This window comes from Conger conger, chromosome 3 (assembly GCF_963514075.1).
Source record: "Conger conger chromosome 3, fConCon1.1, whole genome shotgun sequence".
NCBI classification, from domain to species: Eukaryota; Metazoa; Chordata; class Actinopteri; order Anguilliformes; family Congridae; genus Conger; species Conger conger.
Genome location: NC_083762.1, coordinates 52,057,822 through 52,085,081, shown reverse-complemented (window position 1 = coordinate 52,085,081; position 27,260 = coordinate 52,057,822). Strand labels below are relative to the sequence as shown.

Genomic DNA, 27,260 nt, shown 5'->3' with positions numbered 1-27,260 from the left:
GACAAAATACTGCCACTGAGGTGAGAGAGTTTAACTCATTTCAAGATTTGCCAACAGTAACTTACAACAAGCTAATTTTGTACTTCAGAGGGGAAAAAAAGATTTCAGTTTTATAACGAGACTAAAAACGCTTGTTAAAACAGTCATTTTTTGCACTGTGGTGAAATGAGTCATTCAAGACACATGATAATACGGATAGGCCTATATATCAAGCAGTAAGTTTCCTGCAAAGCTTGAATACAGATGAAAAAAGACTATCCTGAAGTTTTTGATGCACATAGTGTGGGTAAGCTCTGCTGTATATTTCATCCTCATTTAAGGAAGAGACTACAGGTTGTGAATGCTGGGATTAGAGATACGGTTACAAACTGCTCCAAATTAGCTGAGTCGTCCCGTATTTTAGACCAAAAAATTTCAGGATGGCATTCTTGTGTTTTTGGTCTTGTGCACTTTGTATACATCCCAAATTAGGATTGTTGTGTAGATCGCACACAGCGCAAATGTAATTACAGTAGTTCCCTCAATCATGCATTAAGTAGTATCAAATGAAAAACATTGGCCATAACAATGCTAACAAGCAGCAAATAAGCACTGAAGTGTTATCTATCCTAAAAGGTGTAGTTGTGCACAGGTGTGAAAACACTTTATGTAAGTGGGGAATTGTTAGAGTGAAAATACAGTCTACAGAGACAGGCTTTCATTTTCCCTTAATCTTCCTGGAATGCATTGTTGGCTGTGGTATAAAAAGAGATCTAAGCAGACAGGATTTCATCACCTAACTGTAAAAGTCACCTAAAGATTGCTTTGCTCTTTTCTGAACAGTACAATAGAGCGGGAATGCAGGTGTGGTTAAATTGAAGGGCTTATTTTCTGGAAGTACAAACTTAACATTGACTTTTAACCTTGACAGTCAAATGTGAAGCACTGTTTGGGCCTTTCCCAACCCTTGATGGACATGAAGCTCTCCTGGTTGAATAATCACCTTATTAGCAATAGCACTGAAAAGAACTTCAAAAAAGGAAAGGATACAAAATTCAAGGATTTTCAAAGATACGAAATTAGGAATAATCCATCACAGAGCTTAATTTTCTATAGGTCCACCATTTTGATTTCTTTGATTCCATGGGCTCTGGCCCATGCTATCACCATAGTTACAGGTGCTGAAGCTAATGGGGTACTGCAGTATTTGACATACCGAGCCAAAAGGTTTATCTTGGTCTCATCAGTCCATAAAACAGTGTTCTAGAACTCGTGAAGCTCATCTTTGTATTGTTTTTGGCAAATTTGAATCTGGCCTTTTAATTTCTGCTGCTGATGGTTTGCATCTTGTAGTGCAGCCTCTAAAATTCTACTCTCAAAGTCTTCTGCATACAATGGCTTGTGATATTTTTGCCACCGCCCTTCAGAGACTGTAGGCGATGTCAATGACAGTTGTTTTAGGGTTTGTCTTAGGATTCATCTGTCATGAACTGCAGTTGCCTTTCTTGGCCAACATGTATGGTGTTTATCTCTGAGTCCCTGTGGTTTCTTCAAGTTGCTTTGCCATAAGTAGTTCAGTGGTCTTCATGATGGTGTATGCCTCTGACTCCAAATCTCCACAGACAAAAATAAAGGCTAAAACCAAGACTAGACACTCACTGCTCTTTCATGTGGGCTGAAAATGGAGGGACTCAACACAAAAACATGTTTCTCTACAATGAATTGTCTGTACTTTTGTCTCATAATCTTTTGATCTCAAATCCAAATCCAAATCCAAATGCCTTAAATATATAGCAAAAATAACATATTTCACTCTACTGTTATCATACTTTTGGATGGCACTATATGTATCAATTCACATGGATGAACTCCTGATTAGGGGGCTGCTGGGTGAATCAGCATGCCTATGAATGCGTGCCAAGGTTTTGGTTCAAATCTGTACTGTACCAGTGCCTTGCATAGGGCGATACACAGTTGCTGATTGTGGCGGCCAGGATATGGGAGGGTTCAGTCAGTTAGGTGTCCACGTTTCATTGCCATCTAGACTGCATATGAAAGGTCTTGGTGTCAATTCTGTGTCAGTATAGTGAGTTGCATTGTGAAAAGAACAGATTATTTTGACTTTTCCAATGTGGCTCCTAAACGATTCAGGTTTGAAAAAAAAACTTTCTCACTTTTCCTCTCAGCTTTCCTGAGAGTACAGTTATTTCATAGCTCAGGGGGAGTAGCACAGAGAAAGTAGAATTTTAATGTGCTAATCACAAATTACAAGAAAATATTTTTTTAGATTTTTTTAAAGACTTTGTTTGATGCCAATTAATGAAAGCACACTGCTTTACACATGAATCAGTATACTTAGAGCATTTATGTGCATATTTATTATGCACAGGGTGCCAATAATTCTGTATATACTACAACATTTCAGATTGTACAGTAACAGTGCTCTACCTCAGAATACATGTTACAAGGCCAGAGCCATAATTATCATACTACATTTCTGCCAAGCCCAGAAGTAATTGGAGGGGGAGATTCTGGCAGTTGTGATAATGAAATACCCAGGCACCCAATCAGACAAAGAAGTATCACATACCCATGTAAAAGTTGTTGATGGAAGGCACCTGAGGTTATCTACCGCGCTATGGGACTGCTTACAGTATTTCAGCCAGTGGACCTACAGTGAAGGAAGCCTGTCTTATTATGTCAGTCTTATTATTTTTGCTGCATATCCACCCCCACCCCGTAGTACCCCGCAGGTACTACACTACACTGCAGAAGTTTTGGCCTGCGGCATATGACAGTATGAGGAATCATGACATTTTGTGAATAATTAAAAGTAAAATGATATGAAAACCAGCAAACCATGAACCACCTAATGACCACACAGAGAAGAGCAGTAAAGAAGCAATCAAGCATTTTTTACTGTGAGCTGTTTCTTTACCACATCGTCTACACTGGGACTGAGGCAGTAGGCGTAAGTGCAAAGTTCAATTAGAATAAGAGAAGGTACATAAGGGATTTTTAAAAAATGAGAGAGAGGAAGAAACTGCGGGACAGACAGACAGATGGAAAGACGTTGGCACACTGACCTCTGCATTTCAGCCCGGGGATATCAACTGCAGCAAAGGTGTCGGATGCTATTTGATATCACATCAGACCAAAAAAAACAAAACATTTTGGCTGCACACAGGAATTGTGCTTCAAAACATCGCATTCTAGGGAGGGAACTGCATCTGCCATAAACATTGTCTATGCATACTGCCCAAGATTAAGATTAAGATAGGCACCTAGGGCAATGCTCAATAAACCATGCAGAAGTCTTCATTTTTCAAAGACATGCTGAGACTGCCTAGAAATCTTTAAATTAATTTCAAGTTCCAGTTAACGTACACATTCAATGACAATTACACAGTAAGCAATGGACATGTTCTTTTCTCACAGAACAGCCTGATAAATCAAATGTGGATTGGATGATTTACGTATGGACTGTAATTGCCTGGATAGTAGGGTGCAATTCTTTGATCACACTGACATCACAGCAGGGGCCAAGACTTTCATCTTTTACTCTCAGAACAGAAATTGAAAATATACAAAGCTATCGTAATGAGGGAGACTAGGGCTGTGTTTAAGATGAAAACTGACATCTTGGTAACGCAATCTTTGACCAAAGACCTGAGAACTATTGTCTAAAAACCTGCTGAAAAACTAGTGTTGTAATTCTTACAACGTATACGTTTTTCTGTCACAACGTATGTTGTCAAAGAACATTGTGCTCAGGAGCCTGAATGCTCTGAGAGTCTGGTCTGGTGAGAGGTTCAAAGGGAACCACCCGATACACAGCCCTATCTTCTTAACATTGAAAGTGCTTGCTGCTGTTGAAGCCAAAACATTCCAATGAGATGCATGTTTTGAATATGTATAAAGGGGATGTGGTCGAGGAGAAAACGGGGGCAATGGACATTATGAACTGTAATATAGCGCCAGAGATTTAGGTTACAAACTAGAGTCTCCCAAAAAATGAAGAGGACAGAGTGCAGGGGCTAACTGGTGAATCTAAAGAATATGTGGCTGAGTTATTTTCTTCTGAAGGTGAGGCACCGCAGAGACTATCACCAGGTTTAGGCTGTTCCTCCCATATCCCATCTTCCCTCATTGTCTGAACAATCGGGGGGCCTTGGATGCAGGAGACACTTCATCAGGCATCGCTGAGACAAAAAAAGACCTCTGTTCTGCCTGCGCACATCCCCAGCCCTTGTAATGTACCATCCCAGCATTTCTGGCCCATGACATTACCTGGATCTAATCTAGAGTGGGGGTGATGTGTCTATGAGATAAATTAAGTTACCCTCTTCTTGTTTTTATTGAACCCAAGTACTAAAATACATAATAATGAATGTATTTCCCAGCAAAATGTTCTCAATGGTATTATTGTATGCATTAAATATATATGGGAAACAATACATGTGTACAGATACAGATATGTAAATAGTAATCTACACAACAATCTAAAAGACCCAACAATGATGTACATGGTTATGAACCATCTAGCTATCTACCAATATCTGAGAGCATGTTGAAATGCCTTCATTTTAGAGAATATTATGCAAAGTACAACAATATCCTTTCCTTCATAGGTCCAAAGGAAAGGATACAACTATAATTCAGTCACTCTATGAAATTAGAAGGACTTGTTATGTAATTATTCCTCAATACAGTTTTGGAAAATTGTCAATGTTGCTTTTCACTGATAGTTTATATGCAGTAAATGCAGCATTCTTTCATTCTTACACAGCTTTTGCTCTAGATAAGAGGGTCTGCTAAATGGCAATGTCTTTTAAGCAGAAGGCCCAGCGTATACGCCGATCAGCCACAACATTAGATACCAGCTTAAATCATGATGGTTTTTTCATGATTAGTTTCTGAGATACTCAAACCACCCTGTCTGGTAGCAACAATCATTCCAATGGATAAGTCACTTAGATCACATTTCTTCCCCATTCTAACATTTGGTCTGAACAACAGCTGAACCTCTTGACCACGTCTGCATGCTTTTACGCATTTAATTGCTGCATATTTGCACACAAGCTGGTGTACAGGTCTTCCTAAGAGATTGCTCATTGAGTATATATGCTTCTGGGTTTGGTCAGGTGAACTCCTATAGGATGCCTACTTGCTGTAGCTCAGCAGGTAGGCTCAGAAGTCAGAAGTGTGGTTTTGGCAGCCAGCAGGAGTCATTAAGCTGATGTGTCATTGCGGTTATCCCAGAGGATCCTTAAATGTCATCTTGCAGACCGGCGATGAGCACACACACATATCCTGTCTACAGAGCGAGCCTCACACAACTGCCCCCCCCCCAGTGTGTTACAATTCCTTGAGATGGAGCTTGTCCAAAGTGGGAGGAAATCCAGGATTTCTCTGGGATCCTATTCCCAAATTGGTCAGAGTTTATATGATCATCAGAGTAAAATTCATTATCAATGTTTATCTAACACTGAATATTTCGCTATGTGTGCCAATCGCATGACCACCAAATTGTGCGGATCTGTTAGTTGTAAATGACTGTACATAGGAGCCTGCTGTGTAAAAAATGCAAAATCTCAATTGAAAGAAACAAAATGCAAAATCCCAATTGAAAGAAACAAAATGCAAAATCGCAAATTAAAGAAACAAAATGCAAAATCAAGAATGAAAGAGTTTTGATTCAACTGCATGGCCAACACCACAGATCCTCCTGTCCAAAGGTAAATCGTAATTGCACCCTTCCACCTCCTCGCTGTGTAGAATTTTTTAAATGCAGCAGTAAGGAGGATGTGGTGTAGCCCCCCACCTCCCCCCATCTTGCACCGCATTACTTGGACGTGCCTTCTGGAGGGCCTTGCTATGAAAATCAAAGTGCATTAAACATTAAAAGTACTGTCAAAAACCCAGAAGAAGATTGACTGCAAAGGAGAAAGTAGGGCACACTGCTAAGAAGCAGGAATCTGTCAGCTACATGGGCTTAGGCAAATTATGTTTTTAACAGCATGGCTTCTTTTCAAGACTACATACTGTAATCTCAAATGTGTACATTTGACCTATGTTTGTTAAGCAGGACATAACGGCAAGCTGGCTTGTAAGGGGGAGTTGCCAAATTTGTGAATTACGCACAACCAGCATTGCCAGATTTTCCAGCCAGGTTCAGGTTTGCAGAAAGTTTAGTTTGAAAGTGAAAGCTTAGTACATGCAGATTTAAAAGCTAAGGTACACATAACTCATGTGCTTGCTTTAAAGGCCCACACACATCAGCGTTCTCTTCCTGGGTTTAGTATCAGGGGCGTCCACAGACTGAATACATTACCTGACTGGCGGATTTGCAAGGCTGGAGATGGGTGATAAAATGCTACATTGTGTTGTAACAGTTGTCCTCAAGACAAGTAAAAATTGTTAATCACATGCAGCTATTTGATATTTTAACTTGTCCATTCCTTAGTACTTAATTGTTTCCTTTTTATTTTTAACTCCTTTCTATCATTCATTCTGGAACTCCCCATATCACTCTTGTGTTTTTTCTGAGGGTAGTTTTTTTTTTTTAATGTCTTCCAGACAGACCCCTATCTTTTGGCTCCTGAGAAAGTTAAGTTGGAGTGATTACTAACTTAAAAAAACTGTTTTTTGCTAACTACATGGGAGGCTACTGCCATGAGAAACCCTGATCTTCCTCACAGTCAACAGTGTCACAGTCTGCCTGCCTGAATGTGAACACTAACAGTTCTTACAGCCATTCCAGTTGATAATAGCCCAGCACTTTTTCGAATCAGACAAATAGAAATGGAAATTCTTACCAAAAGACTATGTCAGTCTGTACAGATATTTGATGCAGAAAGATAAAACATTTAATAATAGTATAAAGAAAGACGAGAGCCGATAATTACATGTTTTTTCTACACTTCCCATTTTAGCACTGAAATCTGTAGGATTCAATAGACCCTTACTGATGGGCACCAAACAGAAAGAAAATCTTTGATGTGAAGCCATAACGGTGCCTTTTTAGAGGAAATTACAAGGTAGTCCTGCTCAACAAGCATTTATATTAAATCAAGCTTTGGGTTTAACATTCCCGAGCATGGGTGTAACCAGAGACAGAACCACCAGGTAACTTGGTATAATGATGGCCTGACAATCAAGATAAGATCAACACAAAAAACAAACAAACATTTTTTCAGATCTGTTATATAACATGACTAGCCACTGAGGTCTAAAACAGCACTGTGAGAGGAAAAAACAAAACAGGAAAACAGATGAGCAATCAGGCTTCACCAGATGTAAAACTAATCTAAGTAATATTCGATTCAAGATTGTGTCTCTTCTATTGGAAAACCTGCAATATGCAGCAGTCAGTAAATAAAACTAGCCTTGAACGCAAGACCAATGAAGCCCTGCTAGAGACAGATTGGCTAATGGATTGTTTCACTGCTTTCTCCAAGTGACCACCAGGAACCCCCATTATGTTGGGTCAGAAACCAGCATCCAGGGGTGTTGTACCCCCCAATGACTGTGTACCACAAGGTTAATTATTCCTTTCTCCTTCATTAACTAGCTTTATCCTAGGTTGAGGCCCCTGTTCCAATCTGTTCAATGTTACACGATTCCCTTCATCCCAACTCTCAGAACAAATATTGCAGATGAGACGACATGGATCTCAAGCGAGTGAACACTTCCTAAGTCTTCTCACTTCTGGAACTGCTGTGGAACACTGAAAGCTCGTACAGTGAGGAGAATGAGGGTTATTGCATTATAAAATCTAACCAATGAGACAGTGTTTAGACGTTAGAAAATGGCCACAAGGTTGTTTGCAAGATGATTTGCTACAATTTTGTATACAACCTGTCACATGAAATAGCCATTGAATCAAATATGAACTGAACACACTGAAGGCTTGTGCATTTTTACGCATTTAAAATTTCATTCATTGTCTCATTGTTAGGCGGCACGGATGGTGCAGTGGGTAGCACTGCCGCCTCACAGCAAGGAGGTCCTGGGTTCGAATCCCCGTCGGCCGGGGCCTCTCTGTGCGGAGTTTGCATGTTCTCCCCTTGTCTGCGTGGGTTTCCTCCGGGTACTCCAGTTTCCTCCCACAGTCCAAAGACATGCATGTTAGGCTGATTGGAGAGTCTAAATTGCCCATAGGTATGAGTGTGTGAGTGAATGGTGTGTGTGCCCTGCGATGGACTGGCGACCTGTCCAGGGTGTATTCCTGCCTTTCGCCCAATGTATGCTGGGATAGGCTCCAGCCCCCCTGCGACCCTGATCAGGATAAGCGGGTTCAGATAATGGATGGATGGATGGATGTCTCATTGTTGTCCATTGACTACTGTCTATTTTTACACATGCAGCTGTACGCTTCATTGAGAGGACATTCTAAGCCTTGCATAGATATATTGAATATACTGTGGCATTTAAGTTTATGTTATACTCCAACAGAGGAAGCAAAAAAAGGCTGAGTGGTTGATAAGGCTCCCTCCTCTTGCCTTAAATGGAGTGTCAACATGATTAAGTTGGGTAGCCATCTTGGCACTAGGTCTCAATGGTGATTTCCCACAGTGAATGAGTGCAGGTAAAAGAATCCTGTGAGTGTACAGACCTGTGCCCATATTAATTAATCATCAGAGTAGTCCCACTAACTTAGTGTCCCTATCCTAGCCTTATCCATCCAAGATCAGTATAGACTAAGAGAATAGGGCTTGAGTGGTCTTCATACGGGTCCTGCTTTTTTCTTTTTGGGGGAGGGAAAATTTTGAGGCCATCCCCAGCTGATCCAGGCTTTTGGTGTTTTCTCACGATAGGTTCTAGCTTCTTTTGGATTGATAGTATGTCATTTTTATTTATTATTTTATATGTTTTTTCACCCAAGTGGGGCTGAGCAGCCTCAGCCACAAATACATGTGTGAATGCTGATTCGTGAGAGTATACAGAACAGTTTCCTCCAAAGCATGTGGTGTTACCGGGCTGCTCTTTCTCACACTGAATACTACAGCTAATCTCTCAGAGTAGAAGTTGAAGGAAGACCTTTCGTATGCGACTTTGGCTTGTATCAACCAGCAGGGGTCGAGAGAACCCTATCCAACTGAACGCTCTCATATCCTGAGTGATACAACCGTCAATTGCACATCGCTTAATGAGTGACTGACCACAGTTGGTACTGGCACAGACCAGATTCAGTCCAAGAACAGAGGGCTCATTGACCATTCGTTGACTTCAAGGCTCTCAAATTAAATTTAGCCTTAGCATCAACAAAGCTGCGCAGGAAGACTCCTTTAAAGACTGCATCTAATCTCTGAACAAACAAGGAGTTAGAGGTTTACTACATGAGGTCCTAAGCTCCCAATATAGCAAGAATGCCTTAAATTGCAAGACTTCTGACACAGCAACTACAAATTCCAGACCAGTCAAATGATGAAGGACATCTATATGACACACATATTAATTATGCTTCCATGCTTATTGTCAGGTCCCTCTATCAAGGAAAATAAACACATTTCTAACTTGCTGAAAACCCTGCAATGGGATTCTAACATGGCTCTCATGGGGTGCAGATATTCATAAGTGGTTCACTTGTCCAGACATGCCGCTTCACAGCGCTGTGCGTAAATTCAAGTGCAAGTGAATGTGCTTGCTCTCCATTGCCTGGAAATTCTCGCACATCTTCCTAGCTCAGCCTTTCATCGATATGACAACCCAACCCCTCCCTTTTACACACAAGCGCACACATCCCCCCCATCCCACACACTACCTCTGCCACTCTCCCTAATTACTCCAGCCATTTGGCCAATTTGCAGAGCAAATGTGGAGAGCAGGGCTCACTGCTCCTATGTTTTCCAAATGCTACTTCTCTGGTTTTCTGGACTTTTTTTGACCTGGGTGAACAGCTCACTGGAAACCAGTGAGGGGAAGGGAGGGGAAGCAGCCAAATGTACATGTGTGGTAGAATGTACATTGGCATGGACAGTACGCACTGAATGCCCTCCAAACCTTATTTTCCAACCACCCAAAGTCTGGCAAACAGCACACTGTTGAACATACAGTATCTTGAAAATACTTTGAAAATCAATCATTCGAACAGCAAAAATCAGCAAGAAATGTCAGATATCTTCTGATGTGTGAAAGAAAACATGTACAGCATGTTTCAGAAAGAACATTGTTGAATGAATGTTTATTTAAGAGATATACTCAGCTTAATGAGTAGTTGACAGAGGACAGTAAACAGTAATTGACTCCCTACACATTTTTAGGACTGACCATATGTAGTAAGTGCCAACAAAGTATGACAAACATGAATTAATAAAATAAAATTGCAAACAATATGGTGGACATTCAGAGACAGTGGCGACAATCGGTTTGAGGATTTCATCCCGGTACTTAACAGCAGTCAGGGTACCGTTAGCTATGACATGGAGGTCTGTGCGACCCTCCAAGGATATGCCTCCCCAGACCATTACTGACCCACCGCCAAACTGGATGATGTTACAGACAGCATAACGTCCACCATGGCGTCTCCAGACTCTTTCACGCCTGTCAGATGTGCTCAGTGTAAACCTGCTCTCATCTGTGAAGGGAACAGGGTGCCATTGGCAGACCTGTCATTTCTGGTGGTCTATCGTGAATGCCAATCGAGCTGCACGGTGCTGGGCTGTGAGCACAGGTCCCACTTCTACAGCCCTGTCCAGCTCTCCTTGTGTAATGGTCGGTCTCCTGGTGTCTCCTCCATGCTCTTGAGACTGTGCTGGGAGACACAGCAAACCTTCTTGCGACCGCACGTATGGATGTGCCATCCTGGAGGAGCTGGACTACCTGTGCAACCTGATATGGCTGTAGGCATCGCCTCATACTACGAGTAGTGACAAGGACACTAAACACAAAACTAGAGAAGAAACAGTCAGGAAGGATAAGGAGAGAGAATTGTCTGTGGCCACCACATGAAAAACCATTACCTTTTAGGGAGTTGTCTTGCTTTTGCATCTCCATTGCACCTGTTGCCATTTTCATTTGCACCAAAGCAGGTGAAATTGATTCACAATCACTTGTGCTTCCTAAATGGACAGATTGATATTCCTGAAGTTTAACTGACTTGGTGTTACACTGTGATGATTAAGTGTTCCATTTTTTTTGAGCAGTGTAATTGTTCAAATGTCTTGCTCCTGATTTACAGTGGACAGCTGTCTTCCCAATTTACATAGATTATGTCAAATTACAGCTTTGCAGATGTGCTACACACAATTAGTTATCAGAATCAGAATAACTTTATTCACCAAGTAGTTTTCACATACAAGGAATTGGCTGTGGTTAGTGGGTGCATGCAGACAACATAAAGAATAATACTAAAATAGAAACATAGATATGAAATAAAGTGGAATGTAAATATAAATAAAAAATAAAAATAAATATTTACAATACAAGATGATACTGAAGCATTATTAAAGTGCAAAATCTAAAGTCTATGGGACATTATTTGATATGCTTTACTGTGAACTGAAGATGAACAATTCTGTGAATTTATGGGGAATATTATGCAGTTACATTGGAAAATACTATTCTCAAAGCTTGTATATTAATTCATCCTCAATTTACATTGATCTAGATTTTTACAAAGACGAATTGAATTAACATTTTATTTTTAACAAAGTTCATAATTATGTAATTAGAAAAGGAACACGTTATCGAGTGTGAATTTGCATGTGAAATAGAGGTCAATGTTTGTAAAATAACAGTAATTTCATGTATTTGAAGTAAAGTAAATGACTGTATTATTAGAGTGAATCACTGTCATTAGGCTTTACATGTATTATCTGTTAATTAATGGTATTTGTTTGGCAGCCGTGTTGCCAGTGCTTTCCCTGTTTTTTGACAATCTTTTTTTTTACAGTGTATGAAAAAACCTCATGCCATTCTTAACAACATAATACCACAATAGTCTTCCCAATTCTTTAATGCATAGTACAAAGCAGCCACACTGGTGGAAAGAAGATGTCACCCCCACACTCCAAAACAAAAACCTGATCATTGTCCCTGTCTGAATCATCTCTCTGTGCATTATAAGTATTATTTTGAAAGGCTGGCAGTGGGGTTGGGGCCTAAGGGTAGGGCCAGAGGTGCGGATGAGGAGGAGAGTGGGTTGTCCCTGATATGGCTCTATAATTTTATATAATTTGAACTGGGTTTGGGTGCATAGCCACTCAACCCGGTACAAATACACTTCCAGCTCTAAAAAATGGGCCTCAGAAGAGAAGGAAGAAGTTAAATTGGTAACTCTCACTAGTCTTTACTCTGTGTGTGTGTGTGTCGGTGAGAGAGAGAAAAAGACAGAGTATAACTAAATGTGTCCTGACATTTGGTCAAAATGCATGTTGCATCAGGCAAACTTTCAGGACTGGTGTGCACCATATGCACACATCCTGCCCCATGGAACAACCTCAAGCCACACCTCACAGAACCGCTCCTTTCTTCTTAGACCACTGAAAAGCACATCTTTTGGCAGGCATTTAAACATCTCGACACAAGCCTTAAACATCTTTCACAAATGCATGGAGGTACGCAGATAGGGAGGATATCGGGTATGGTCCAGAACATTTGGTATATACAAAATATACCAAATAGCCATAGCATCAACAGCTATGACCCTGAATACAGGCCTTTGAATGACGATAGAGATGCACATGAGAAAATCATCTCAGTAGAGATAAGATGTGTTAAATAAAAGCTTATACTGTGCATTTAGTGTATGCAGAATATAAAATCCCCTGACATAATGCAGACTGCAGCACAGACGTGTTTTATGTAGAAGATTTAGTTTTGTGATAATAGTTTTATGATCAATAAAAAGCTATTGTAGAATACCAACAACCTTTAAATAGCTGGATTAGCTCAGAACAATGTCACACATAGGCAACAGAGACTATTGGCTGTCCACAGCTACTGTAATATTTAACATAAACCTTCACACAAAAGTATCCTAATGCACTGTGATGTTTGCGATTTTGACTTGTCCATCCTAAATGATGGATTCTGATTAGCCACTCTTTAAAGGTACAATAGGTAAGATGTTAAAACACTGTTACAAGACCATTGTAAATCCCTTCCTATTATTTAAAAAGGCTCACTGATATGTTGACTCACCTTCTGCCTGTGTTTATAGTCCTTAAATTTGGGTTTCAAAATATGCAGTTGACAGGCCAGCATTCTGTACGAAAACATCGTATAGCTAGCTGTACAATAATGAAGCTCATTGGTTGAAAATTTGTTGCTGCAATTCCTCTCTTGACTGTCCAAAAGTCCGAAATTAGCTACCGATTGTACCTTTAACAATTAGTTAACATACAAATCATGCACACATGGTATTTGCAAAGTGTTTGCATATTTCCTTATTTTTATTGAACTTGTTTTTATATTTATATTTTCAACCTTGTTATATAATGTTTTATCAATTTCATCATTTTCTTTCTTTTTAATGTATTGTTTTATTATGTGTACTCAGTTATTGTATTTTATTGCGTTTTTATGAGCAATTTGAACCTGTGACTAGAAAATTGCTCAACAAAAAAGTTTATAATTTAAATGCTGAATTGCCCTCAGGTGCAGAAGACAGAAACACATATCCCAGCTTCAGCCCACAAACATCTCACACTGCTAATTATTCTACTGCACACTGTATGGTTGAAACACATACTATACGGCTGGTGGAATGGAGGACGGTGCAAATTCAACCTGCCAATAAACCGACATGCAGGATAAACAGTCTCTTCATTACCAGTGCTCATGCCAGCAAGCATATTCTCATTTAAGAGAGCATCACAACTCAGAAAATGTATGGGAACACACACATGCACACATGCATTCAACAACAGATGCATGCACACACACACACTCACGTACACACAACACACACATAACTCTGAAGGAGTACCCTCACTAAGGACTTTATTAGCAACACCTATACACCTACTTATTCATGCGATTATCTAATCAGCCAATGGCAGCAGTGTAATGCATAAAATCATCTCAGAAACTGCTGATCTCCTGGGATTTTCTCGCTCAGCAGTCTCTAGAGTTTGCAGAGAATGGTGTGAAAAACAAAACATCCAGTGAGCAGCAGTTCTGCGGGCAAAAACAGCTTGTTGATAAGAGAGGTCAGAGGAGATGGGCCAGACTGGTCAAAGCTGACAGGAAGGTGACAGTGATGCAAATAAGCACACATTACAACAGTGATATGCAGAAGAGCCTCTCTGAACACACAACATGTCAAAACCCTAAGAGGATCAGCTACAGCAGCAATAGAGCAATAAGTCTAATGAATACCGAATAAAATGCTCACCAAGTGTAAAGGCAGACATACAGATATAAATACACTCTAAACAGGCATACTCTCTCTCTCTCTCTCTCTCTCTCTTTCTCTCTCTCCACCCCCAACATACGATGTTGTGTGTGCTTCATCACTCTGGAACACAGTAGGGTGTGGCTCAGACTTTCTGAGGTTCCCATTTCCAATTCCACTATATAAGCACACTGCGGGGAGGAGAGACACTGCAGCTCTCAGAGACAGAGAAAGAGAGAGACATACAGAGAGAGGAGGGAAACAATCTCCCACAATGACTCCCACAATGATCACAATGAACAGTCCACAGCATTCACATTTCCATTCCATAGGTACCCACGTGTGTATCGTTACAACGGTCAGATTAGCAATGCTACCCTTCTGCCTCCTCCTTATTGCCTTGTCTATCGCACAGTCCCTAATAAAGAAGAGAGATGAACAGGACACCCAATTTTACTCCAGTGGGCTTAGCTGTTATAGAACAGGGGGGAGATTTAGCGCAGTGGAACCATGCAAAAGGCTAGGCTGTGCCTCCCCTGACCACTGTTACTATGCAGACTTCACAGAAGCACAACAGCATCCAACACAGGTTTATCCTCAGAGACGGGGGGGGGGGGGGGGGGGGACTGAGAGGAGAACTAGTGAGTGAGAGAGAAAAGGAGAAACAGACACAGAGAAATGAGAGACAGAGTAAAAGAAAGCGAGGGTGATGGAAAGGGGAGAGAAAGGGCCAAAATGAGAATAAAGAGAAAAGCAAAGATGGAGAAACACAGGGACAGAGCAAGAGATGGTGGAGATAAAGAGAGGATTAAAAGATAAAAACATTCCCCAATTTACGAATTTGACCACAAATACATGGAAAGGAAGCAATAATATTCCTTTAGTAGTAGTAGTATCTCTCAAGATTGAGAATTCATCTAAAATAATGCCTTTTTTTACAAGCAGTTAAAAATGGATATCATGATGAGAAAACAAGTGGCTAAATTCCATTTCCACATGATTTTAATACACACAATTCAGAAAAGCAATATTCAGAAAAAGGACTATATTAGAACACATTATTTCCGTTTTATGGGAAAGAGGTTATTCTCCTACTCCTATGGAATGATGCTTCTATCTTCCGTGTATAATCTGGATAGAGATATAAACAATATGAATTCATCAACATGAAAAAAGTGCAATCCACAAAATATGATGTAGTGACTGTCATATTTAAAAACAGATCAACTTTGGTTCCCAAGGATTCGGAAAAGCAATAACTAGACCTACATTAATAAACATCTAGCAAAGAGGGGTTGTTAATTATACTTTCTTGGTCATGAAAGAACAGCAGTATGAAAGGTTTGATTTATAAATTGACATCAATCTCTCAACACATACAATATGTGTGATTTCTCCACCTCATAATCAATGCAGTGGAACCAAAGTCACCTGCCCTAGAGTATATCCATACATCAAATCCTCCCCCCTAATTAGATACCTGCAAAGGCTATTATGTGTTATGGGACCTCTGGTTCTTAAGGAGGACAAGTGGCAACTGTGCTAATCTCCTCAGGCGGACCAGCTCATCCATGCACAGGGTCAAAGATTGCAGGCACACAACCCTCAGGTAAACCAAACCATGGTTGCATCCCAATACAGAAAAAAAGAATCCTCCTTTCCTCCACTACCACCATGCCACCTCCACGCCCCAGAAACTGTTCTTTGGGTCCTCCCTCCCTTTACTTAGCAGCTCTCAGCTCTCAGCTCCTCCCGGTGAAGGATACGTACATGGGTGTGTGCTACTGTTTAATCTTGTTGTTTGTTCTGAGATTGATTACCCCAAGATGTAACCACGGACAAGCTCCTAGCCGGAGCAGGGAGGGATCCAGTGGTCATGGTCCACGTAGGGACCAATGACATAGGGAAGGGCAGGTTTGAGATTCTGCAAGAGAATTTGTGGAATTAACAGAAAAAATTAGGAGCAGGACCTCCACGGTATTCACAGTAGTGTGAATACAGTGCCAGATATTTGGTTAGGAATTAACAGGAATTTGGTGATTGGACATGGAAAAAAAATGAGGAGGAACTTTTAGATGTTATAAATGACCTTTTTTTGACACAGTATGTCAGTCAGACTACAAGAGGGCAGTCAATTCTGGTGATATGCACTGATTCTGACATAATTTGCTGTACAGAGGTAATGGCACTAATTGGGACTAAAGTGATTATTCCACAATAAGTTTTCATGTATTTTGGCAATTTAAGAGGTGTTTGTCTAAGTCCAGGATTTTAGGCGTGCCAACTTTTTTTAAAATGTGATCAAATTTAAGTAATGTAGACTGGGAGCAGGACTGTGAGCAGGTTCGAAAGGGTTATACTTGACGCACAATGTAAATTCAATCCAAAGGTGCATTCTCCACAGTGGATGAATAAAGCTATACGTAAGAGTTTGTGAAAAAAGAATAAACTGTATAAGATGTATAAAAGAGAGAATGATTACTGAAGGCTGAATATTGTAATATGTGTGCTGAGGTTAAAAAATATTAGCCAAAAGGCTATTTGAAAGGCTAATTTCACAAGCTGCAAAATGCAATCTTAAATGTTTCTTTCAATACCGTAGCAGGAAAGGGAAACTTAAGGAGGAATTTGAGTGCATTAATAAAAGGGAGAACTGCTGTATAAGAATAAAGATATTGCTGATGACTGGCTATTTTTCTGAGAGAATTAATAATTAGGTTAATAATAGGCGGAAGGCATACTCAATACTCTTAGCAATACTCTTTGTCTTATCCAATATTGAGATAGGGCATGAAGAAATACTAGATAAATTACATAAACTAAAGACAAAAAAGGCAGCAGGCACATTCCCAAGGGTACTCATCTAGAAAACTACAGACTGTCAGTCTAACTTGCATCACATGTAAAATACTGGAGTCTGGAAGTTTGTACTTGGCCTCATCGTGTTCTAGAAAGCCTATACAAAACATAGATAATTACAATCCTATGTACAAGTACTTTTGTAGATGTATACAACAGCGAAACAGACAGCAATAATAATTCCTTCCCAGAAATTCAAAGTAAACAATGGACATTCTATTGACGTTTCCCCTTGTTAGCACATTTTTATAATGAGAAGCTATTATGCATTTGGTCTGCTGGACCCTTGTTGTGAAAAGGACACTGAAATTACCTTATTTCTTGTAGTATGTGGATTTTCAAAATGCAGAGAAGGTGAGATCCCCTCACGCTTGTTTTACCCCCCACAAAATAAGGAACTGTTGTTGCTAAAGCAATGGCATCTTGCAATGGCAAAATAGGTTCTGTATAGCCAGAACAGTAATGCTTTCAAACAGTATATCTTGTTACCATAATGATTGAAAATTACACCAGCACTGGGCCAGTGAGACGTAAGGGGTTAAAATTCAATATTTTCCCAACCTTTCTGGACCAAAACAATCATTGTTTCATAAACTACTACACATAATTATATTTATCACTGAAATTAATTGGCCGATCAGATTTTCTCTCTCAAAATCGAGGAGGCAGAAAATATCCCCTTAAACTAATCATTGGCCTTGACCTGTTTTCAATCTTTTTACTTGATTAACAATGTGATTAAGTCACAAAGTGTTGGTGCTATCAGGTGTAGCCACTTTAGGGAAAACAGAAATAAAACGCTGAGGGAACAGTGGCTCCACTGTAGCCATCGTGTCACGTTCAATGGCAGTGTCAAAGTTAGAGAATCGCCAGGGTTCATTCCCATATAGTGAATTGATTTTAATGAGAAATGTAGTTCTGCTTGTTGTATCTCATTTAAATCCATACAAATTATAAAATGGGCGGCTATTCACGTCGGCTACGTCATCACAGTCCGTAATTTAGCTAGCTAGCTAGATAAATTAGCTGGTTACAACTGAACCAGAGCATCATTGCTTAATTGCTGCGTTCAAGGATGGAGTTTCAGTGATACCTTCTTGGTAACACTGGAGATTCAAGCCAACCACTGAACGTGCTTGTTTTGAGAAGTTTTGCCACATATTTAGGATTTTAAAAATGTCTACGCACATAATTTAAGCATTTAATCCGAATTAGCTCAACTGAAAAAGTGTCACAGTGCTCCTTTAAGAAAGATGTGTTCACCTGCCAATTGTTTATTCCCATCATTGCCAAACTTGTTCCACTTCCACTATGCATACACAACAAATCTAGTGTAATTCAGGAATTACAATAGCCTCACAGTTCATTATAGATGCAGATTTAAAAATCAAGATGAAATGTCTCCAAAGTGTGTTTTTTTACAACCACACAAGGGGGTGATTTTTTTTTAGACCACATGGGGCAAAACATCAGGAAGCGATTTATTTCTATATATTTTTCATTTTTTATTCATATTCATATTCATATTCTTATTGATTTATTTTTGCTTTTATTTAGGGAATCCACTGTAAAAAAAATGTTTTTAAAGTTCAATAAATGCATGTTGTTCCCAAAGTCAATGAGTAATCGTGTTAAATAACTGTGATCACAATATAATCGTGATTATGAGTTTTGCCATAATCTAATTGCAACAGCTTAATATATGTTATTGCAATATATATTTTGTGTCAACCCGCAGCACTCCACAGCGTGGAAAAGAAGCTCCTAGCCAGATATTTCACATTCTTTCTCGCCTACTGTCCATAAAGTAACAGACACACTGCACCTGCCATGCTGGAACTCAACCCCAGTCAAAGTCTCAGACATAACCCTGAAACAGTCACCCACACCCCCAGATATCACACCTCATCCGTCTTTGGCCACACACATAGAGACTCTAGAAAGGAAAGGGTTCCCCCTGCAAGATTCAAGAGGTCATACAACCTTGGTAGTCACAATGAATAGCTCATTCATTCATTCATTCATTCATTCATTATCCTAACCCGCTTATCCTGAACAGGGTCGTTGGAGCCTATCCCAGCATACATTGGGCGAAAGACAGGAATACACCCTGGACAGTCCATCACAGGGTACACACACCATTCACTCACACACACTCCATGCACTCACACACTCATACCAACGGGCAATTTAGACTCTTCAATCAGCCTAACCTGCATGTCTTTGGACTGTGGGAGGAAACCGGAGTACCCAGAGGAAACCCACGCAGACACGGGGAGAACATGCACCCACACAGAGAGGCCCCGGCCGACGGGGATTCGAACCCAGGACCTCCTTGCTGTGAGGTGGCAGTGCTACCCACTGCACCATCTGTGCGGCCCACAATGAATATCTGAAAATAAATATTTCACTTTTCAGCACCTTTTTGCACACGTATAAGAAATACTTTTCTGTGACAAACATTGTGGCTGTTGTGGTGCTGTGTGAGGCATTATGCCATTTTTTTCTTCCTTTTTTTCTCAATAAATTTGGTGCCCAGTGTGGGCTGAGGATATCCAATTCCCACCATAATTTGTGTATATCCGATTATTACAGGCCAGCATACTGTAATGCTGTTAATCTCCAGTATGCCTGTCTGTGGGTGTGTGGTATACCTTGCATGGTTGAAAAGAGCTGTGGTAGAAAGTGCATGCACAGGGAGAATAATGTGATCCCCTGAGCCAAAAGTGGAGGCAGGGAGGGAGGGAGGAGCAGTCGGTGGGTGACTGGGAAAGTGGTTACCCTCGGTACTTATTTAAGGGACAGTGTTGTACAATGGTTAGGCAACCAGGATTGTAATTCAAAAGTTGCAGTGTAAATTGCTCTGGATGAATGCTAAATGCTAAATGCCTTGAATATCTCACTTTCCATACACCTTTACGTATATCCGCTTCTATGGCCTTGGTGACTGCCCAAACAGGGCAACTGAGCTTGACAAGTAGGCAGTCACATGGGATAACTTTTTACTCTGGAAACTACACTCTCTCTTATCCCAAAAAAGGATAATGGATTAATTTGCACCACCCAGCGATACCCCTCACAGAAATAGAATACACTGTTATACACTCAGTGTCCACTTTATTAGGTAGACCCCTAAAGCATCAACCATGAGGGTAACTCTAGCCTCACAGGGGTACTTGTCAAACCAAAATAAACAGGCACAAGGAGCTCCGGCCCCACTGCCGTTGGTTTGGACTTGGGTGGGACAGGTCAAGCAGTGGTCTGGGTTTTATGGTTAATGGTGTGTTAGAGGAAGAGACCTGTCTAAAGAGAGGCAAGTGGGACCCTTCACAGGCACACCCCCCCCCACCCCATCCCACCCCTGCCGCCACCCCCAGAAAGGGTGTGCTCTGAAGCATAGGGGGGACAGAGACATGCTCATTTCCATTCAAGGAGTAGCCATGGATGCCTTCATTTCAGGTGCAGGGATGGCTGTTAAATTTTAGGGTTTTGCAGAACACCTCAGGCCATCCACATATATAGTGACTGCAAGTTAAGATAACATACCCTCCATTTATCCAATGAGCTCACTTTAATTAGATCACCATTCAGCTTGAAGTATGTTCCTATCCAAATTCAAGAATTGTTTCTTTTTATTCAATTTCAGCAAATGTATCCAAAATTAAATATATTGATGGACAAACATTACGGATCTATACTGTTATTTGAATAACGTGTCTTTCATGTTCAGGATCAAATCAGAGAGCAGAAAAAACAACAACAATGTGGCAGTAGCCTTTTTACACTCAAAGAGAAGTGAATAAATGATGGTGTTTCGGGCTTAATGAATACAACTTTATCATTGGTAGTGCGCCAAGCATCCGCAAATGCTGGAAAGATAAGAAAGATTTATGCGCAAGCATTTAAAAGGCATAAAATCTACAGGGAATTAAGCCTTGACCTTTTTTTTACGAACCAACGACCCAGCATGGAGCCTGGCCCTGCCACCTCTTGATTCGGGATTGCTCACTGTACTTTCTCTGTGATGGTAATCCAAAGGCCCCACTGCATTTAATTGCCTTCCAGTCGTTTTAAAAGCCCCATATATTCCGTCCCACACAGTCTCCTCTGCTTCACCTGCTTTTGGCTACTCCAGATCCCACATTCTGGGATTCACTTCAAACAACCTTCACAGAACGGCATCAATCTAAGGGAGAGACAAGACCTTAAAAAATAACAATAAAATCTCTGGACTTGAACCAAGAAAGATTTCAGCGGAAATAGGAAACGCGCACAGCCATCATGAGGGCAGAAAGATTTCAAACTCCACACTCAGAATTGATGTGGATTATCCCTTGGTGTAGATGGGCTTCAGCTTCATAGTAAAAGTGCAGTGTAACCGAGAGTGTCAAAGATACTGAGCCTATCCCATCAGCCTGGCTGCCGGAAGACTTTGTAATTGAGTGTACAACGTTTGACCTAATTGTGTCAGAGTCCTGCTTGGCGTGAGTTAGATTTGGAGTATAAACATGTCTCTGTTGGGAATAAACCGGTTGTAATATACTCCAAACATCCGAGACACATCATTCCATGATTTATTTACTGGAACTGAGCAGAGAAACCCTATGCATGAAGATAAATCCATAAAATACAGATTTTGAGAGGGAATTAATGATATTGGTCATACCATGCATAAGCCATGAATGTACCCTTATATATAAATATATTATAAACCAACACATTTATTCCATTTCTAGTCAATGTTCCACAGCAGGACACCAATAGCTCAGCTCCCTCTATCAGTGATGGGCATCTTCAGGATAATTTGCTACCCCCTTATAAAAAAATACCGCCCATCCCCCTACCCCCACTCACCATGGGGGGTCATCAAAGTCACATTTACACCACTTCTTATTCTGATTTGTGTGCCATTGTCTAGCTACACTCTAACAACACTAATTCAAAAATACAATTGATGACAATTATCAGATTAGAAATCTGTGGAAAGTCTGATTGTCAGTGGTTCCGAACAGCTGCAGATTTTGAACCACAAGTGGACTGGTAATCATTTTTTCCAAGTGGTTTTATTTACAGAGTACACCAGATACTTCCAGGATACTATGTATATTTCACTACATGAATACAAAATGTTTCTTAAAGATGTATTTTGTGGCACTGTAATAATGATGTTGAATGTGGGGTTGAAATATGCAGAGTAAATATTACGCAATACAAGGTACATGACTGATGACAGGGACTGGGACCCGCAAGGTTTGTGTATCAATCCCCGGTGTAGCTACAATAAGATCTGCCCTTGAGCATTGCTCCAGGGGGGATAGTCCAGTCCTGTGCTTAGTCTAATCAACTGTAAGTCGCTTTGGATATGAGTCAGCTAAATAACATGTAATAATAATATAATGTATTTGCTTGTTTGACATGATGGCTGTGTTACATTCTATGGTGGTCTGAACACAGTAAATTGGACAAAGATAAGATTTGTCCATATCAGATCTGAATTACATCTGGAAGTAGTAGTGGACCAGATTCCACCAGTATTGCATTCAGCAACACACTCACTGAGTATTTTCAGCTTTCAGCTTCAACAGTTCAGCTGATCCCGGTTGTGAGGATTTACTTTTCTTTTTTTTTATTTTAATTTTATTTTTTTCTTCTTTCCCAAAAAGCATAGCAGAAAAACAGGAAGGCAGGTAGGGCCTCTAATACCATGAAGACAGACAGCATCTGCATGCTTTTATACAAGAGAGAAATTGGAGCATTTCTGAGAAGAATAGGTAACAGCACACCCCATCAGATAATGAGCACCCTCAGAACTGTCCTACCTGCCTGTGTGTTCACCCTAATGTTGATATTAGCAAATGCATTTCTGCCATGGCCTTCCACATGGCTAGGGACAGAAAACAAGATAATTTCAACTGTGTTCTTGGAGAGGAAGAATGTAAGAAATACACAGTCAACAAGAAACCTCACAGAGACAGGCAATAAAAAATCTGAAGTAGACAGAGCCAATGAGGAACATCACTTTGAGAGAGCCTTTAGGGGGAAAGGAGGATGACACTCAACCAATAGGAAAACCTAATATAGACCCACATTCAGTACGAAACTTCAGGCAGACAAACAGCCAATAAGGAACACCAGCTTGACATACATTCACTGAGGGGCTTCATAATTAGATTAATCCTAATTGAAGAAAATTATGTCATATAGATTTGCAAGGTCAGATCTCAACTTGCATTAGGCATTAAGCTGATCTACTTCGCTTAACATTTGGAAAGTCAAATCAGTTTATTGATTTGGCTTTTATAAGATTGAAAAGAGTTAAATGTATGCCTACTTGAATTTTAAATGTTAAATGTAATTACTTGCCACTTTAATTACATTTCACTAGAATTCTCTTAGTAATCAATTAATCTCACCTCGTTAAATAAAAAAAACTAACAACAACAAACAAACCGTCACTGGATCAGACAGACTGCAGTCTAATATTCCCATGCAGATGATAGTCAGTCTGCGTCCGAATATCCATTTTAGTCTAAGAAAACTAGGATTAATATGACATCAACATTATTGAATACAACAGAGAGAGAGAGAGAGAGAGAGAGAGAGAGAGAGAGAGATAAATTGTGTCTGAATTCACTTTTAAAGATGGTGTCAGTCTTCTTAGTAGCGTTTCCATTTCACTATGATATCTGAGTTAGTCTTATAGTTGTGACAGAGTATGGTAAAGAAGAACGGTTTTTCGTTTTCGCCTCTGCAGTGATATAACTAGTAAAAAATGTATTTGTAATTAAATTTCTGGCTACATGTCATACATTTCAATTTGATGTCGTTTCATTATAAATACACATACTTTATTTTTAGTGACATTGTTTCGATTTTAACCTGTCTCTGTGCCGGTTTTATAGGCTGCACTGACCATGTTGCCCTGATGTGTTCACCACCATTTCTAACATGTTTTCAAGCGGGGTTCGCTTCATTGGCATAGCAATGCCAGGCGTCGCCGGCAAAGGATAGACTACTTGTTTCCTCATCATGCTGATGCCCATATAGCAATTAAAGCAGTGTGTGGCCTGTGCAATGCATTTCTCACGACAATGTCATGATGTGCTCCTTGCCCTTTTTTCGGGTTAGCCTAGCCAATATGTCAGAAGGAAGGGAGATATATAGCCTACTAAGGCCATTCGTCCAACTATATCTCAGCCCTGGTCATTAGAAATGTGTCGGCCACTATTTCAGCATCATCTCTTTCTTTTACTACGAATGAGTGACATTTGCATCACCTTAGCCATTAAGGTCGTTTTGTGCGACCACATAGGCCTATCTTTTTCCCAAACGTGTTAATTCGTTGTAAGGAACGGAAATGTCCACAAAATGAAAACAACAACACTAATAATAATAATAATAATAATAATAATAATAATAATAATAATAATAATGGGCTATTTGGTTTCGGTGAGTTGCACAATATCAGATAAGAAACGGTCATCCAATGACGAATATTAGCTAGCATTAATTCGAATCACTACAAAAATAGCGTTCTTCACCTGCAGCGATAGCTGTTTTTACAATATTGATAAGCACATAGATGCTGATGAAGATGCCGGCGCCGCTGCACGCGCAGAACACACGCCCCTCTGTCCCAGTCTCAAAAGATTCCATATTAATCTAATGCACCACCAAATATCATGACTTGATTTTTATACCAAGAGTCAGTTGGATACCCTACTGTACAACTGGGATTGATTTGCTGACTTTGTGACTTGCTAATTTCATCAACCGTAACACGCGAGGGCAGGGTGGTGGAGGAGATAAAATCAGACGTGTGACCCCCATGTAGGCTATAGTCAGCAACAACCTTTCACCGCAAAAAACATTCTGGGTGATTGAATGTTCTTCAAATTACAGAACCATATTCCACAGAAAATTATGAGAATGCTTGTGCTTGTAGGTTTATTCAACATCACTGAAGAGAACAGACGTAGGTAATTTTGTAAATCAGGTACTCACGCACTGCCTCCTGTTTGGGATCTAGTCCGCTGGCGGTCTGCTGAATTCTGCCTATTTTGTTCTGCAGAACCCAAACCCGTTGGTTCGTGGAGACGATGTCGTTCTCCAGCTCCTGAAACAGGGAGCAGGCGTGCTTGGCCAAATCGGAGAGCTGCCGCAAGGTCCGAGAAAGAGCCACGTTGTTGATTGAACACAGATCCTCGAAAAGCAAGCCCTCATCATTCGGAATCGCGTGCCTGCACAGTAACTGAGGTTCAACGATCCTTTTGGCAAAAGGCATTTTGCAAGACAAAATAAATCCCCCTAAAATAGTCAGATCCAAGAACACACTCGCATAGGTTCTTCTCCCCCTCAATCCAAAATTCCCAAAAACAGCTTTAAATCCTCCATCCTTTGGCTCACTTACGGTTAAGATCACATACAGATAGAGAGTAGCGCAGCCTTCCTTCGGAGCTGGATCTTCGCTGGTCCTCTGATCATCAGTTGCCCATCGTCGCTATTTTTTTTCAATGCTTCTAAGAGAGGTGCATTTTAAAAGGAATTTCGCGAAAACCCGGAGTGCAAATCACCCTGGGATCTGGAATAGCGTCGATTCACCCAAGTCACCACACGGAGTCGGTAAAAACTCATTTTCTTCGTGTGGTTGTCAAATACAAGCTGCAGAGCAATAGGCATACATAAATACAATCTGCAAAAAAACACTGAACAATAAATTACGCGTAACATTGCTAAAAAGAGTAATGTTGTAACAGCTGTTTAAATTATTCTGTCCAAACACAATCAGCCCGCAAAACTGAACTGATTTTACAGGAATTTAAAACCCTGTCTTTATGATAATCTCATACTGTTAACATTTTTGTATTTGTCCGTAAAATTCAATTCAACAATAACACAGAAGTGTGTGAGAAAGTGAATTAATACGCTCCACATAGCCTAAACATAGGCTGTGCACACCTCAACTTTCATCTTACAGGTATTGGGCCTATGGCTTCAGAATGCTGAAAGATGGAGATAATTTGCCATTTTCCAGAACCCACCCCACCCAGCACACTCTTCAAAATAAAACCTAAATTTCCCTCCGAGCCTTTAAGATCCCCTGGTTTCATGACCACATGCTTTAAACCAAAGGAAATTCCGGGAGTTAATTACCTCTTAGAGAATTTCTGAGAATAAGAGGGATGAAAACAGACTCAGCTGATTTCACAGTGGACATTTTTCTGTGTGATCGTGCTTTCACCGGCGAACAGAGGGCTGGTCTGGGGCCGCTTTCACATCCGCTGAATGAGGGGTTCACTAAATCCCAGCTGATGGGGGAAGAATTGGCAGGGGTGACAGGGTAGCCTAAAGCGCTTCCTGTGGTTTTGCCAGTGTCTGCAGCAGAATTGCAACAGTTGCATAGTGAAGCTTTGGACCAAGAGGGGTTAGTGAAAGGTTAGGTGATCTTGTCATGCAGTGGTTTGTGTGTGGACTGGACTATGAGTAGGATGCTGCTCATTTGGGTAAAGGAATTTGTTTACCCTTTGAGACCTTAATATTATAAGGTTCTAACTGACATGTTTGGCAAAAATTAGTTAGTGCCATAAATATGTTGTTTATAGGGCACTAAATATACACACAGTAAGCACTTTATTAGGTATTTATTAGACTTATTTTTTAGACTTCTTCTGCTGTAGCCACTTAGAGTTATGATGCGTTGTGTGTTCAGAGATGCTCTTCTGCGTACCACTGGTGTAATGTGTGGTTATTTCTGTTACAGTCACCTTCCAGTCAGTTTTGACCACTCTGGCCATTCTCCTCTGAGGTCTCTCATTAACGAGCCATTTCTGTCTTCAGAACTGCTGCTCACTGGATAATTTTTTTTGTTTTTGCACCATTCGTTGCAAACTCTAGAGACTAGTGTGCGTGCAAATCCCAGGAGATCAGCAGTTTCTGAGATACTCAAACCACAGTTTTACAGAGATTGGTTGTGTCTTGGGGTCACCAAGAAAACTCCCCCCCATAAATTGGCACCTCCATACTAGTCAGGGTGGCACAAAATCAGCCCTCACTGAACACAAACAAAAGTTTGTCAAACCTC

The 27,260-nt window shown here is 40.4% G+C and overlaps 1 protein-coding gene across 1 annotated transcript in view; it reads right to left on the bottom strand.

Annotated features, from left to right (window-relative positions):
• LOC133123480 (actin remodeling regulator NHS-like) overlaps positions 1 to 25,463 on the bottom strand; it is a 125,721-nt gene extending 100,258 nt beyond the window's left edge. The window contains exon 1 of the mRNA XM_061233948.1: positions 25,184 to 25,463. Within this exon, the coding sequence (XP_061089932.1) occupies positions 25,184 to 25,463 (280 nt within the window). The remainder of the gene's footprint in view (positions 1 to 25,183) is intronic.
• Positions 25,464 to 27,260: the final 1,797 nt, after the last annotated feature.